The sequence below is a fragment of the Diabrotica virgifera genome, chromosome 6, assembly GCF_917563875.1.
Source record: "Diabrotica virgifera virgifera chromosome 6, PGI_DIABVI_V3a".
Lineage (NCBI taxonomy): Eukaryota > Metazoa > Arthropoda > Insecta > Coleoptera > Chrysomelidae > Diabrotica > Diabrotica virgifera.
The window spans coordinates 219,410,989-219,426,672 of NC_065448.1; the positions used below are offsets into that span (position 1 = coordinate 219,410,989).

General features: G+C 31.8%; 3 protein-coding genes across 3 annotated transcripts in view; 1 reads left to right on the forward strand and 2 right to left on the reverse strand.

Moving 5' to 3' along the window:
* The window catches only part of LOC114341823 (neuronal acetylcholine receptor subunit beta-3-like), a 69,993-nt gene extending 54,785 nt beyond the window's left edge, over positions 1–15,208 (reverse strand). The window contains exons 1-2 of the mRNA XM_050653698.1: positions 15,049–15,208; positions 12,310–12,636 (exon numbers count right to left, since the gene is read on the reverse strand). Coding sequence (XP_050509655.1) covers positions 12,310–12,636; positions 15,049–15,139 — 418 coding nt within the window. The 5' untranslated portion in view covers positions 15,140–15,208. The remainder of the gene's footprint in view (positions 1–12,309; positions 12,637–15,048) is intronic.
* On the forward strand, positions 1,599–6,292 carry LOC126886703 (uncharacterized). The gene is made up of 4 exons (XM_050653699.1): positions 1,599–1,840; positions 1,935–2,171; positions 2,385–2,554; positions 3,872–6,292. Exons 2-4 carry the CDS (start codon positions 1,952–1,954, stop codon positions 4,937–4,939), a joined length of 1,458 nt encoding a protein of 485 aa, XP_050509656.1. The 5' UTR covers positions 1,599–1,840; positions 1,935–1,951; the 3' UTR covers positions 4,940–6,292.
* On the reverse strand, positions 5,789–8,867 carry LOC126886702 (uncharacterized). Its single transcript, XM_050653697.1, has 2 exons — positions 8,337–8,867; positions 5,789–8,195 (listed from the first exon to the last, which is right to left on the reverse strand). Exons 1-2 carry the CDS (start codon positions 8,655–8,657, stop codon positions 6,780–6,782), a joined length of 1,737 nt encoding a protein of 578 aa, XP_050509654.1. The 5' UTR covers positions 8,658–8,867; the 3' UTR covers positions 5,789–6,779.
* Positions 15,209–15,684: the final 476 nt, after the last annotated feature.

The window sequence follows — 15,684 nt, forward strand, 5'->3', positions numbered from 1 at the left end:
GTAATACCTGACAAGCAGAAATATACTCAATTTAATGGACAAAGAAGCAGTAGTAATAATCACAAAGATACTCAACAACATAAATAAAACCCTGTAGAAATACCAAGCAAGGAAAAATATAAGGAAAACAGAATCCAGGCCGTAGGAGAATGTCATGGTTGCGGAATTAGAGAGTGGTTTGGCTGCACCACTAATGAACTCTTCAGGTCAGCTGTAAACAAGTTCAGGATAACTTTGATGATTTCCAATCTCTGATAGGAGCGGCAAAAGAAGAAGAAGAACAAAGAGAATGGCTGAGTTTATTGCACTTCCAAATGTAAAAAATGCGAATAACATCGTACAATCCCAAGTAGCAATTTTTCGACGCATTGGTTGTCAGTACAAACAAATGCACTGTCTACAACGTTGCCCGAGAGCATTTTCAGTTGTTTCGGCCAACGTCCCCTACCCCGACTGACATTACGATGTTACAACCTGTAGTTATACGGGCAACTAATTTATTACCATTTTGAAAACTACATATCACACTTCAGTTTTTTCAACAATCACAACGACTTAAAAATGTTATAATGCTAAACTAATTATTATATATTTTATTTTGATAGAAATTTTCGATTTATTTAACAACCTGTTTATTTGTTTTTTTAATAGCTGGTTTCCATTCCATTGTTTTATCAGTAGATTTGAGATTTGATAACCATCTTTGTATCTGCTTTGGTAGACAGGGTTGCCAGGTCAGTTTTAACTCTTTCAGTAGTTTTGTTTTCACAAAATCAATAGATTCTTTGTAGGCCATGTAAATATACAGTAATACAGTGATATGCACATCCGCCCTAAATGTCCCAAGAGCAATTCTACAAAATTGGAAACCTAATTATTCCAAACCACCAACTGGTAATTATCATTTTTTAGCTAAAATCTACTAAGTCAAAAACTAAAATATACTTAAGTATTTTTGGGATATATTTGGGATTTTTATAATAAAAACAACAGCTAACTTAAGGGGATAGTCGTCTGTTAAAATGTTCAATTTATTTTAAATGTTTTCGTTTTTTGCGAATCCTTAGAAAACTAATAAGTATTTTTGAAAAATTTAAACGCACAAAGAAAGATTATGTTATTACCGAAAACCGAAAGTCCCTGAAAACCACTATAATGTTTATTTTAATACGTTACAGGGGTGAAAAAAAAAAAAGAAAAAATTTAGTAACTTTTAATTCCAAATATCTCGTTCAAAAGAAACATTTTGGTTTTTCTAAATAATGCAGTCTTTCATTCTGCGTTTAAATTTTTCAAAAAGACTTATTATAGTTTCCTCATGATTCGAAAAAAACAATGTGTGTGTACTTTGTACGCACGTAAGAAGATATTCTTCTATTATATAGGTAATTTAAACGAAGTAAATATACTTAACAGGTTATTTGTATTTTATTTAAAAATTAAACTAACTTTCTTATCTACCACTTCCAAAAAATTTTTATTAAAATAACGAAAAATAAAAAAAAGTATGAATCGTCTAGGATTAGAACCCGCGACCTTCCGTGTGCTTCCGTTCTCTGTCCCACCGCTCTGCCAACTACGCCATCGAGCCACTTGAATTAGGGAATCCAACGATCTGTCAAACTATTCCAATATGTCTGGCGATTGGCATGCAATACATTGAAAGCATATGATAAATATTGTTTTTTAAGTATTTAAAGTAATTTTCGTATATTTATATCCGCCTAAGTATTGCTAACATACTTCTGTGACATAATAAAAAATATTGTTTACATCAATAAACTAGAATAAGTACTTAAAAAGTTTTATTTAACTAAGTAATTTGGAAGGTTGAAGAAAGGTAGGTTAACAAATTTTATATTTCAAAGTTTAATAATAAATTATATTAAGCATCCCTAAAATAGATTTTTTACTTATGTATTTTATTATTTTAGGTTAGTTAGTAATAGCTATGCCACTAACATGTATTGTAGTGAACTGTGGAAGCAGGTCGAAAAGGGATAAAGTATCTTTTTTTGCTATTCCCAAACCACTGAAGTTTAAACATGCTATCCACTTGAATGAATTAACTGTTAAACGCAGAAAAAAATGGATAAGGGCCATACGAAGAGCAGACCTGACAGAATCAAAATTAAAATATCAAAAAGTGTGTTCCAAACATTTTATTCAAGGTTTGTCAATAATTTTCTATAAAGAAATAATATTAATCTTAATATATTTCAATAAAATATTGTAGGTGCCGTGGCAGTTAGTAGGCATTCGCATCGGGTAAAATTTTTTGGAAAATATGAAAATATACATTGTTTTAAGCTATTTTCCCAAAAAATTTTACCCGATGCGAATGCCTACTAACTGTGTATCTACGTTATATAATTTTGTTTTAGGACAACCTGCAAAACTTGAAGATGTAAATGATCCTGATTGGATACCAACCCAAAATATGGGTTACTCTAGGGGACCTGTAAAACGAAAGCAGGACCTTGAAAGACTGGAAAGAGTAAAGAAAAGATCTTCCACAAAGGTTTCACAAGAGGACAATGATACATTTATTGAGGTATACTAATTAAAAGAGAATGTCATTAACTTTAAATTGATTTGGAATTAAGGGGATCCGTACAAAGTTTCGGCTACAATGCTATTTAAATCGGATTCATTCTTTTCAAAACCTGAGAAAACTAATAAGTATTTTTGAAAAATTTAAATGCAGAATGAAAGATTACTTTATTACCGAGGGCGAAAGTCCCTGAAAACTTTTATGTTTATTTTAATAAGTTACAGGGGTGAAAAACTAAGAGAAAATGTAGTGTGTTTTTTATTTTAAAATATCTCATTCAAAAGAAAACTTTTTATTTATTCTAAGGGACTTTCGGCCCTTGATAACAATTTAGTCTTTCATTCTGCATTTAAATTTTTTAAAAATATTTATTTGTTTTTTCAGGATTAAAAATGGTGATATTTTCCAAATCGAACATTCGTTATCTTTATCATACAACGCACTGAGTCGAATAGAATATGGTGATAAGACAGTGACAATTTTAAATATTTGACATGGCATCAGGAATATTTTGAGTTATTGATTAAATAATATTGATAGTGTATTTGATGAATAATTGATTGAAGACGTGAACTTAATAAAAAGTTATTTATTGTTTATTATTTATGGAAGATCCAGGCGGGGAATACACCAGTATATATTCTGTGATCCAAGTATTTTGTTGTTACAGATGTTCAAAATTGTAAGCGTTCTATAGTAACAATATATTATTAAAAAATCACTTTTGCTCGATTGGGTGTTAGTTTTTGTTGTACAATATATAAATTATTACAATCACTGAATACATAGCTAGTGAAAAAATTATCATATTAATTAACTGAATTAATAATTTAAGCCATTATGCAAGTAACAGTTATCCAAGAACTTTCAAAAGCCATATTTTTAAAGTTAATGATGACATTGTCAACTAATGTTTACATATCCATACCAGTGAGAATTTTACTACACATAATTTGTCATGTAAAGACAGAAAAGGTAGGGATAGCAGTAAAATATTTGCGCTTACACTCTTAAAGGGAATTTTAATTATAGAGATCAGTGTATAATAGTCGACAGTACATGTAAAAACCTTAATTACTCTGTTACCAATGTTGTATCGGATTGTGAAGACATTATAAAAGATCTAGGTATTCAGTTTGACTCACAACTAACCTTCAAGATTCGTATAAATGTAAAGTATATGATTTTATAATAAGAAACTGTCATAAGTTTGATATTTTGAAATTAAAACTGTTGTATTTTTGCTTAATTCTGTTAAAGCTTGCATATGGTTCCACTATAAGGATCCCAATTTATAATCAATTATGTTTGTTACAGAATGAAAACAATACAGTAAGTGAAAGTAACACTACAGCAATGTATGAAGACAGTACTGGAACCGAAACTCAAACTGAGTTAACCTCAGATGATATTGAACAGATGGCTCAACAATTAAAATTTGCAAATAAAAAAATTGACGAGTTGACTCGCAGAATTAATAAGACCATTTTAAGTTTCGAGTCACTAGAAACGGACAATCCGAAATGTTTATATTATACCGGTTTAAATTTTTCTGTTTTGAAGTCAGTATTTGACAGAATTAAACCATTTATTCCATCATCCTCAGTAACTGTTTTAGATCCCTCTCAACAATATTTGTTGACATTGATGAAAATGAGACTTAATCTAGATTTTAAATATTTGGCCTACCAATTTGGCATTTCTCAATCAACATGTTCCACCTATTTTAATACCATCATCTCAATAATGTATCAAAGATTTAAAAATAGCATAAAATGGCCAGATCGGGAAATTATTAAAAAAAACATGCCTTCTTGCTTTAGAGAAGTCTTTCATGATAAGACCACAATTATCATTGATTGCTTTGAGGTGTTTATCCAAAAACCAGCTAGTTATTTAACCCAGCAGCAAACATGGTCAAACTATAAACATCATAACACAGTTAAATTCCTTATTGGAATTACTCCCCAAGGCTGTATTTCATATATCAGTAAAGCATGGGGAGGAAGAACATCAGATAAACAAATAGTAGAGCTCTCTGGTTTTTTGGATAAAATAGAACCCCAAGATATTGTGATAGCAGATCGAGGTTTTTTAATAAAAGAATTTTTAGATGTGTTACAAGCAAAGCTAGTAATTCCAGCTTTTACCAAGGGGAAAAAACAATTGCTTCCACTAGAGCTGGAAGAAACTAGAAACATTGCACAGGTTAGAATCCACGTAGAAAGAGTTATTGGCTCCATTAAAAATAAATTTAATATTTTTTCAGAGCCACTTCCGATTTCTATGTTAACCCATGTTACTGATGGTATAAATATAGTTGATAAGATAATTTTTATAGCATGTGTTTTGATTAATTTATGCCCTCCTATTGTTCCAATTTAATTAAATTTAACCTATTTCACCAGATTGTCGCCTTTTTAGTATTTCTTTTAATAATTTTTGGTACACATCTGAAGTGTCACTACGAAAAACAATCAATGACACCTTTGGCCAAAACTAAGATATATATATGCCATGTTGTCGAGGTTGTCAGTTAGTTTTGAATTATAAATAGCTACAGCAAGAAAACTTGCATTGTTTCAGACAAAATCAAACAAGCTTATATTTTTCTAAAACTTTTTTTGTTGGTTTTTAAATATGTTAAATTAAAAAGTTCTACTCACAGATTTGGCCGCTAATTGTTTAAAGAATTAAAACTCTTTTGTATACTTAAATAATTTTAAAAATATTGAATTCATCATTTTACAAATCTTTGTTGTGGGGAAGCTTGCAGTTCTGATGATCTATTGTTGTTAAATCGGTATAATATAAACAAAATTGGGCATTTTTGTCTGTTTGATTTATAAATAAATAAACATTTTGCTTTATGTTGTAAAGTACTTTATAATCAACTATTTTCAATGGGAAATAAGCCACAATTTTACCAAAAAAATGATTTTATTAACGTTTCGACGCCCAAGTCGGGTGTTGTCAAAATACAAAATATTAAATTAAACAAAAATGTTATTGCTTAGTAAAAAATTCTTCTAATAATTTATTTAATCTGACTCATTTATATCAGCAATTCAGACATGGATTATACATTTTAATGAAGAAGACTTTAAAATGATATTGCCAATATTGATGAGTTGCGTTCCTGGGACGACTTTACTAAAAGATAGTAAATCATAATATTATCATTCGAAAGTGGTAGGTTTATTGGTCAAAAGGTGGAGAATAAAAGACAAAGACTTCGGCTACTTCATCTATTTATTGAAGACATTTTTGTTCACTAATTAGTGAACATTACCAGTTCATCTACAAATGAGTTTGATAAATAACAAACATCCATAGAAAAAAAGCAATGCAACTAGCAAGTTGTAAGTAAAGCAGCTAGTGAAACGAACCATTGAGAAATGTAAAATACAGACATTAAGTTTGTAAAAAACTAAGTACAGTTAACAATTTAAAAGCCAATACAAGAGCAAGAGATCATGTAGTAACATAATGATTGCATAAAAAAATTGCAAAAAATGTGTTCAACTAGAACGAAAATAATGTCCAGAATTCAACAATTCCAGACAATAATTTGCATTCAAATGATTTAATTTTAACTTTAAGTAGCATTCTTACAATAATGACTGTGGCTAGCGTATATTATTTATGTACACCTCATTGGTTGTTTTTGTATTTTGATATTAATAAAAAATTTGTGACAATTTTAATGAAAATAAATCATATGAAAACTGAAAAGAATGTATTTATTTGATGTTTCGGAGACTGACCTATATCAACCGTAGAATGAATTGTAAAAATATTAAGGAAACAAAGTTTCAAAATTTCCTCTTAAAAGTATATGTATACTATGGTACACTGTACTTTTGTATGTATATATGGAATAAACATGGCTCGAGGGAAACTTTTGAAGGTCCAGAACCTTTCTGTGGCATCACTAATGATGCTACGAAAAATGAGGTTCAGAAATGGCTGATAAAGAATCATCAATAGAAAAGGAGAACCACTCAAGTTCAAGTCTAGACTAAATAAAAAAAAAATAATCAAGAATATTAATAAAAAACTCAAACAGTTTCATGAACCTCAATAAACGAGAGATGAAAACGGTCACTGAAATGGTGACAAGTAAGGTGAATGAACCATGGTGCAGAAAGTGCGAAATGGAAGAAGAGAGTGAATGGACTCAATAATGATTATGAAAATAATGGAAACATGAACCATTAAAATTTTATGTGGCATAATCATGAAATAGTTTCTGGTTGCATATTGAACATGTCCACCTAGTTTTGGGTTTTTCTAATAAATTTACACACCCAATATGGAACCAGAAAATATTACAATTCTCATATGAGCATTGAACCATAGGTTGGCCATCATCGACATTATTGCAAAAACACCACTTTGTTATATTGCCACCTGGTACTCTGGAAGTGTAATAACGTCCTAAAAGTTCAGGCATAATTACTTTTGCATGAAAATTTAGGACTTTATCTTTAATTTCTTCCCAAAATTTTATGTCTGGTAAAACTCTTTCGATAAATATAAAATTAGGACACCAGACAACAAAGTCACAATAATTAAGTTTACAAATAAATATTTGTGCTTGCACCTGGTAATAGTACTTATGTTTTTTATTCATTTTTACTGTACCAGTTTTATCACATTCAAGACAGGAGTCCTTTCGACTTGCATACTCCTGTAAATTTCCATTTTCTCGAAGAGAAAATGGACACTTTACTTCTAAGGTACCCGCAGCACAACAGTCACAATACACAAATCCATCAGGTGAGGCACCTAACTGAGGCCATTTCATGCACACTACCAAGCCAATTGTATTCACTATAAAGTCTCTATGATTCCTGCTAGTTTCTTTTTTATAAGCATCAATTGCCAGCTGTTCGTGATTTATCCCCCATCTTATTGCCCTTGTAGAAATTTTGCGAGGGTAACATATTGATTTGATCAAAGATAGGGATGGTTTCTCCACATTGGTTCTACAGACATCTTTAAAAATTGAAGCTGTTACTCTACCAGTCCTTTGTCTATACCACTCTGCACATTTCCTTTGGTCCTGTGTCTTATCTTCTATTTCTCTTCGTATATTCTGGGTTACCTCCATTTTACATTTCATACCTAGTTGAATGAGATCATCTAGAGGCATTTTTTCATATTTTTTATGGTACACATTAAAAAGGACTGGTATACTAACTTTTTCATTATTTTCATCTGACAGTTGTGACGCAAATGGCTCTACATGCCTCATCAAAACAGCGTCACAATTGGAATTTTGCAATTCTTGCAGCAAGTCCAACATTTCGCTATCATCCATTGGAGGAATTTCCTTATAATTTTTTTCTTCTATCACTTTCCCCCAGTCTAGTGAAGCAGCTTCTATTGGATATGTACCACTTTGCGTTGGAACTGGCCAAGTTGATTTGACATCTGTACACGCTACATTCTTTTCATTTTTCTGCTGCTTCAAATATGCTGCATGCTCTGCAGCGTACAAAACTGCTGTAACATGGCTACATACTTCCCCAAGACCTGCCATGCAAGTACAATGCGCAGTACAAATACTACCACCTGTTTCAGCGATAATCCAAACTCTTAATTTGGTTTCTCTAGCTCTCATTGAATGCTGCACCTGAAACAAAAAAATTAAATCAATTATCAAGGCAATCAATTATATTAAACCCTAAGACTAAAAAGTAATCTCTTTAATATTGATTATTAACAAATCAGGTATTTTTTCTTAAAAAATTTGAAATACAGGTACTACTCTTACCTTGCCTATTAAAAGCACCAGATCATTAATAACTTTAAAACCCACTTTTTCTACAAAGCCAGACTTGAAATATTTGTAAGCTGCTAAACTTTTATAAGCTCTCATTTGTTCATGGGTATAAAAGCTGTGAGTAAAAACAATATAGGTCAGAATGTCCATGGAAGCTATTGGTGGCACATAGGTAAGTCCATAATCAAAATCGACTTCACTTAGAGCATATGGATCACAGTTAAGTTGTTTGATTTTGTCCAAATATCTATCTGCGGCTTCAGGAGAGCTTATTCTTAGTTGGTCCAAATACGAACTTTCTTTTAAAGCCATATTTGTAATAAAAACAAAAGTCCGACTCTCACAAATAATATTGCAATGTTGTCTTGAAAAAGACAGTTTTTCAAAGGGTACAAGTAACTAAATAAAACAATTTTAACACCAACTCTACAACGAAAAGCACAAGTGCAACAATGCAAGTAAACCAGCAAAATCGACTGCATGCCATACGACCGCCATTTAAACGTCAAAATAGTCACGTGGTTTGGATTGCCTAATTGACACGTAAGTTTCGGATATAATTACACAACACGGCGACAAACTGTAAACATGTGATGCCTACATATTTTATTATTTTACTACAGGGAAACACAAATCCAAAAACACAAGAATTATAATAAATAATACATTTCCTAAAACCACTAATATATTCTTTTAATGACTTATTTGCACGGTTACAGATACATACATTGTCATACATACCTATATTGAAAGATTAGCAATGAACTACATACTGTCAGTGTGCGCAGGCGCGTGGTTGATGTACAATTTTACCCTCAATCGATTCGTCGCTAAAGAAGAATATCTTCAAAAATGGATCAAATTATGTTGAAATATACCAAAAATCTACTAAAAAATATTGCCTACTAGAATTTTTTAAAAAATATCAAAAATCTACCAAAAAAGTAGAAATCTACTAAATGTGGCAACGCTGTCAATGAGAATGATACACTTTTGACACTGGTCACATGACCTCTGTCACCCAATAAGAGGGTGCGTTCTGAAATGGTTTTGATAGTCGGCGCGGCCGGGTTTGGTTGGCGATTGGACTTCTAAGTTGTCTTATCCGTCTAAGGTTGGTAATTAGGTATTTTTTTAGTAATATTGGTAATATTGTTTGTTGCGCCATTAGGTTTTACTTGAGATTTTTGGGATGTAAAGAAAATGAAAACACAGAATATAAAAAATGCAGGCATTTTCTGATAACTTTAAAAGCACCATCAATACATTAAATTTATACAGAACATCTTTAACATAAATTTTGACCTTTATATTAAAATTTGATTTTTTAAATTTGCATATTTTTTGTCAAAAATGTCATAAAAAAAGCAGCGCGTGTGTTTTTTAAAGGTGAAATATCCATATTTGACGGTAATCTGAGATGCGTTTATAAATTTCACATCAGGTAATAAGTCCTTTATGTATTTATATCATATAAATTTAAATACCCAATACGATGTCAAACAGTTTACTTTTTGGTTTTCACATTCACCATACAGGTGTTAAAAATATAAGTAAAAAAACATAACTAGTCTGACTCCTTGAGCAACCATTGCAAGCGCAGGCGCTTCAGTTGTCTTATGCAACGGTTACGAAACGATGTTGCTTAAACAGGAGGTTGCCTAGGCAACGTCAAGACAACTCAAAAATCGTCCACCAAATCAGTGCAGAATAGGGTCGTCTTTTAGGCAATAATAACGTTGTAAGAAAACGTTGCCACGCGGTAGACAACGTTGTCGCGTCGACAAATTGCTACTTGGGATAAGCCCCATGAGTTATCTCAAAAGCTCCTAAAATGTTTCCTAAAGATAATCCATACGAGAATTTACAAGCTCTGCGAAAGTCAGATTTCCACCAACCAGTTTGGGTTCATAAAGTCTGTTGGAACGAGAAAAGCTTTGTTCTCAGTACAAGTCTTATTCCAGAGATACAAAACGCTTCTCTGGTTCATTACAAGAAAGGGTTTGATCGAGTATAGCACGCCAAGATGATGCAAATACTAAAAGAAGCAGGCATGAACAGAACTGAAAAGAATTAAAAATGTTTACTGAAATCTGACCTCAAATCTCAAAGTTAAAGGTGAACACACCGAATATGTGAAAATGAAGTGTGGAGTGAAGTAAGAGTAAGTATTTTCTCCATCTCTACTCTAAAAGAATCTTTATCGAAGCTTTTGCACGAAACTGAAAAAGGCATTCTACTAAACGGGCACCGGCTAAACAACATCAGATATCTGACACCACAGTATTTGCATACATTCTAGAAGACGTGCAACTCCTTATGAACAAAATCACATATTACGGTCAACACTATGAACTAAGCACTAAACGTAGAGTAGACAAAGCTTATGATCATTAGTAAGAAAAAGATAACAGAAAGTCATCTTAACGACAACCAAGCCCCTGTAAAAGAAGTGACGCACTACAATGGACAGCCTAAGTCTGACGTTACAAATGTCATAAAATTGGGAGCTTATATTGACCCCAAACACTTTTGTTTGTACCTAACGTTAAATGGTCATAAGTAATTTTTCATTTATGTGCTTTGTGTGGCAAAATAAGACTTCATTTAGGTAGTTCGTTAAAGAAACTTGTTAATTAAGAGATTTTTATTCGTTTTTGCTCAGGTGGTTTTTATACAGGGTGTCCCGGAAAATAGTGCGTTCCTTTAAGGTATGGATAGAATACACAATTTAGAACAAAAAAGTCCTATACCATTTTTTTCTAAAGTTAACCGTTTCCAAAAAAAAGATTACATTGGTTTCCATATACCTGAATTTTAATCTTCAGAAAATTAAATAATCTGGCAACATGTTACGCACTGGTAAATAAGAACTCGTTTGTGTCTTACACTATTTAAAATAATCCAACCTAATACTTACTATTTTTGTTTACTATAATTTTTTTTTAAATGTAGTTGAAATATGGCATAATTTTAAACGAATTATACTTACATATTTTACGATGAAAACACATATTTTAACTGAACCACCACTTTTGCGAACACATGAATTCATAGAGTAACATGCACTTATACGACGAGAAATTCCAGCAAAAGATTTTGAAAGAATTTTAGTAGGTATTACTTATGCCTCTCCATTTATTGATCTGCCATAAATAAACAACATAATATCATAATATTACTCATGAACCCACGATCCAAAAACATTTTCGGCGTTGACACTAAACAGGATTCTTCCAAATTATCTGTTTACTAAACATGGGACTATTTACGTTTAGATTTTTGTACTTCACAGAGTTGCCAGATTTGAATTTGCGTTCCAAAAGGTTTTATAGTTTTTTGGTCAAACGGTTGAATTTAGAAAAAAATGTTATAAGAGTTTTTTGTTCTACATGGTGCCTTCTACCTATACCTTTAAGGAACGCACTATTTTCCGGGACACCCTGTATGGTTTTTATTCCTTATTGGTTGAAAATAAACATAACCTCAAAACTGTTTACGTTCTAATCATTGCATTAAATTAACTCACCTGGGCAAAAACGAATAAAGATCTGTTAATTAACACGTTTCCTTAACTAAATACCTAAATGAAAAGTCTTATTTTGTCACACAAACCACGTAAACAATTATAAAGTAATTATAAACAAAATTGTTTGGAGTCAAATATAAGCTCCTCCCAATGTTATGACGTCAAGACTTAGGATGTCCATTACCTCGGCACGTGAATGCAGCAGATGGGACGTAAATGTTTTTAAATCCCCTCATCTTAATGTTCGTCTCTTCACCCGTATGGCTTATAACTTTTGAAAGTCGCGGAGGTAGTAACCAGACAGTTTCCATCTGTTGTCAACCTAGTGGTATGAGAACGATATTTATTGTCGTTTTCTGTACTACTGGGTTGAGAACTTAGTTTATCCCTTTTTGGTTTAGAGTATTAGATTTTAGTAACTAATATCGTACTCACCTTTTGTGATATGCAGCCAAAAAGACTGAGGATCCAGCGCATTCAACAACCCCTTAACCCTTATCGAAGACTTGACATCAGACTTCTGCTTTCTTCTTATATCGCAAAATGTGTTCCCTCCGGCACCGATAACAATCTCATAAGCCGGATCAGTTTTTTGAACCTTGTCGGATGTTGCTAGGAGAATATGTGCATCACTGGGAGCTAGGACTGAGAAATGAAAGTCCAGGAGAAGAGTGTCGTTTGCACTGGGAGTCTCAGTGATGCTGTAGAAATCTTTGTAGACACTTCCAGAGCGGGAGTAGTGAGTTTTGCATTTCGAAAGATCTAGAAACAAACCAAAAACTGTGTTAATGGTAGAAGAGAAATAATTTAATGTCAATCAAACCAGAATATGAATATGAAAACTCACAAATATTCTGATTTATCTGCGTCCTCATATGAGAATGCAACAAAGTCACCAACTCACCCCTCCCTTATCCAAAGACAAAAAAGAGCAAGGGCAAGGTCATTCAGAATTGAGAATTTGAGAATCAAATGCAAACCATGAACTCGTTTTTATTAATGGCTTTGAATTGCTTAATCCTATACACTTATGCACACGCATACATACAGGGTGTAACAAAAATGCAGGTCATAAATTAAATCATATATTCTGTACATATTCTTAGTACAAATGTGCACATAAAAAAAGTTAAACCCCTTTGAAGTTATAAAATGAAAATCAATTTTTTTCAATATATCGAAAACTATGTTTATCGAGATATTTTGAATATTTGTCGAATCTTCCACATATTATTTGTATATGATTAAGTACGATTAGAGAGACCTGTTATATCTAAAAATTTATTTATAATTTACATTTTTAGGTATATTTTGACACATTTTAAAAAAAGAAGCCGCATTTCGATAAAAAGTCGCTTATCTAAAAAATACTAAGAGGCCAAAAATTTTAAAAATACTGTGTATAACTAATGGTACCACAATAATAGTTTAACATTTGGGGGGTTTAAAGGAACAAAACCCCATAAAAATTTTATTGGGTGTACAAACTTCCCTTGCATTTTTTTCTGAGATACTCCTGCCATAAGGAAGCCACATGTCCAGTTTCAATAAAAAAATCGCTAGTTTTCGATAGTTTTCGATATATTGAAAAAAATCGATTTTCATTTTGTAAATTCAAAGGGCTGTAACTCTTTTTAGGTGTACATTTGGACTAAGGTAAGTTAAGTTTAATCGAACTAGTTTTGGTCTCAGAATGTGTGTTTTAATTTATAACCTGCATTTTTGTTACACCCTGTATATGTCACTTTAAATAGACCAGTACATGTACTTTTGGTGTACGTACTTTTTGAGTTATTTGTAAAAAACCGCCTGAAAAAGTGTTTTTCATTGTTGGAAAATGAGGTATTTACTCGCAAATAACTCAAAAAGTATTAATTTAAGTGACAAATGATATAGAACAAAAGTTGCTTGGAATTAGTCAGTTTGTCCATTTCCGGACTTATTTTGAATGTATATTTTTTCACCCCGATTATGGGTGAAACTCGCTCCCTTAGCAAAAGTACACATCAAGCCCACAAGATCATTCAGAATTGAGAATTTGAGAATCAAATAAACACCACGAACTCGTTTTTACAAATGACTTTGAATTGCTTAATCCTATACACTTATGCACACGCATACATATGTCAATATAAATAAATAAAACACAAAGAAAAATACAAAAAAAAGGTGGAATATTTAAATAGACCAGTAGGTGTACTCTTCATCGAGGGCCCTAACCAAGTTAAATTGATTTACAAATAAGGAATGAGAAATTAGTAAAGATCACTTTTACGCTAAGATGCCTTTCATGGCGATGTTATTACAACACAAAACGGGTAACGGTGAAGAAAGTAATATTACATAAAGATAAACATCAAGAAGAAATGCTAAACATGTTCAAACAGACTCAATCAATACAAGTTAAATCCTCTTAGTCCTTTTTAAAAATTCGCAGATGATTTTTTCTCTTTTACAGTTTCGTCCAGACAAGTATAGATAAGAGACAAGCTTGATTTTGTGGAAAAGGTAATTGATCTTGAGCCAGAGTGTGCATCAATTATTACTTAATTGCATCATCATTATGTTTGCATCCAAACAGCCAATGAAAAGTCACCAACATATTAATTGCAATTTCAGTTGTGATTCGGAGAGTTTTATTCTATATAAAGGCATGTTTTGACAGTGGCATGGATAAAGAAATATCTAACAAGCTTGAAATATATATTTCTATTGGGAGTATTGGGGTAACTTCTGAGGGGAAAGAGTTCGCTAGGTAAAACAGGATGAATTTTGGTATAGAGATTGTTGCTTCGATTGCAGAAAACAGAAAGCGTTCCACTCTATATCTAAATTTTGTTTCAAAATTTTCGTCCATGTAACCATTAGATCGCTTGTATCTAGCCAAGTTATTTGTGACACCAAAGTGTCCGTTTACCCAGACGAAAGTTGTATTAAGGCATTGATCATCGCACCATCATTGAAAGATTTGGCTGAGGGTTTAATAATGTAAAAGATTAGTTGACTCCATCGGTAATAGAATCTGATAAAAAAAAACATCATTTCGTTACTTTTGTTTATATTTGATTGTTTTACTTGTAAATCGAGAACTTCTTTTATCCTTGTATAATTTATCTGAGCTGAACTTGATATTTTTGTTAAAAAAATGTAATACTAGCTTTAAATTATATTTACCTATATCAGACTGATTATACATTCTAGCTTGCACAATCGCAAAACATAAAACCAAAACACTGCATTCTTGGAACATTTTTACATTCTTCATTCACTGTTAATATAATCAATAACAACTGAAGTGCAGAAAAAATATGTACCGTCTATCAACATATATTTCCTGTGTATCAAATTTATCTAGACCAACCAACAATTTGTCAATGATACTAGTAAGATTCTTTCGGTTTTCAATGATTTTTAATCTAAAAGGATGTTAGATTAGTATAAAAAATTATGAATTTTCTCGTTTAATAAGTTCTATAATAGTATCAATATTGCAAGTCAATGAATGCAATTATAATGAAAGTCAAAGTTTTTCAACCTAATAAAAATATTAAAAATATTTCTAAAAGATATTTAATTGAAAAACTTATTGGACCATTTTCCTGGTGGCTTCGTGGCTTCTAAAAATTGCAAGCCAGATGGATGCTGGAGTTAAGACAAGAGGGAATTCTAAAAGTTGCAATTCACAACCCCGTCTACAGCTTGGTAAATTCCAACGGAAAATGGACCTAGTTACTCTATAGGAGTAATACTATATGGAATTATAATGGTTTAAAAAGTGTAAATTTTAATGACCAGATAAACTTTTTTGCC

Coding starts and splice junctions, on each gene's coding strand:
- LOC126886703 (XM_050653699.1), top strand. CDS start 1,952: ATGCCACTAACATGTATTGTAGTGAACTGTGGAAGCAGGTCGAAAAGG. Junction 2,172..2,384: donor TTCCAAACATTTTATTCAAG/GTTTGTCAATAA, acceptor ATTTTGTTTTAG/GACAACCTGCAAAACTTGAA. Junction 2,555..3,871: donor ACAATGATACATTTATTGAG/GTATACTAATTA, acceptor TGTTTGTTACAG/AATGAAAACAATACAGTAAG.
- LOC126886702 (XM_050653697.1), bottom strand. CDS start 8,657: ATGGCTTTAAAAGAAAGTTCGTATTTGGACCAACTAAGAATAAGCTCT. Junction 8,196..8,336: donor TGGTGCTTTTAATAGGCAAG/GTAAGAGTAGTA, acceptor TTTTTGTTTCAG/GTGCAGCATTCAATGAGAGC.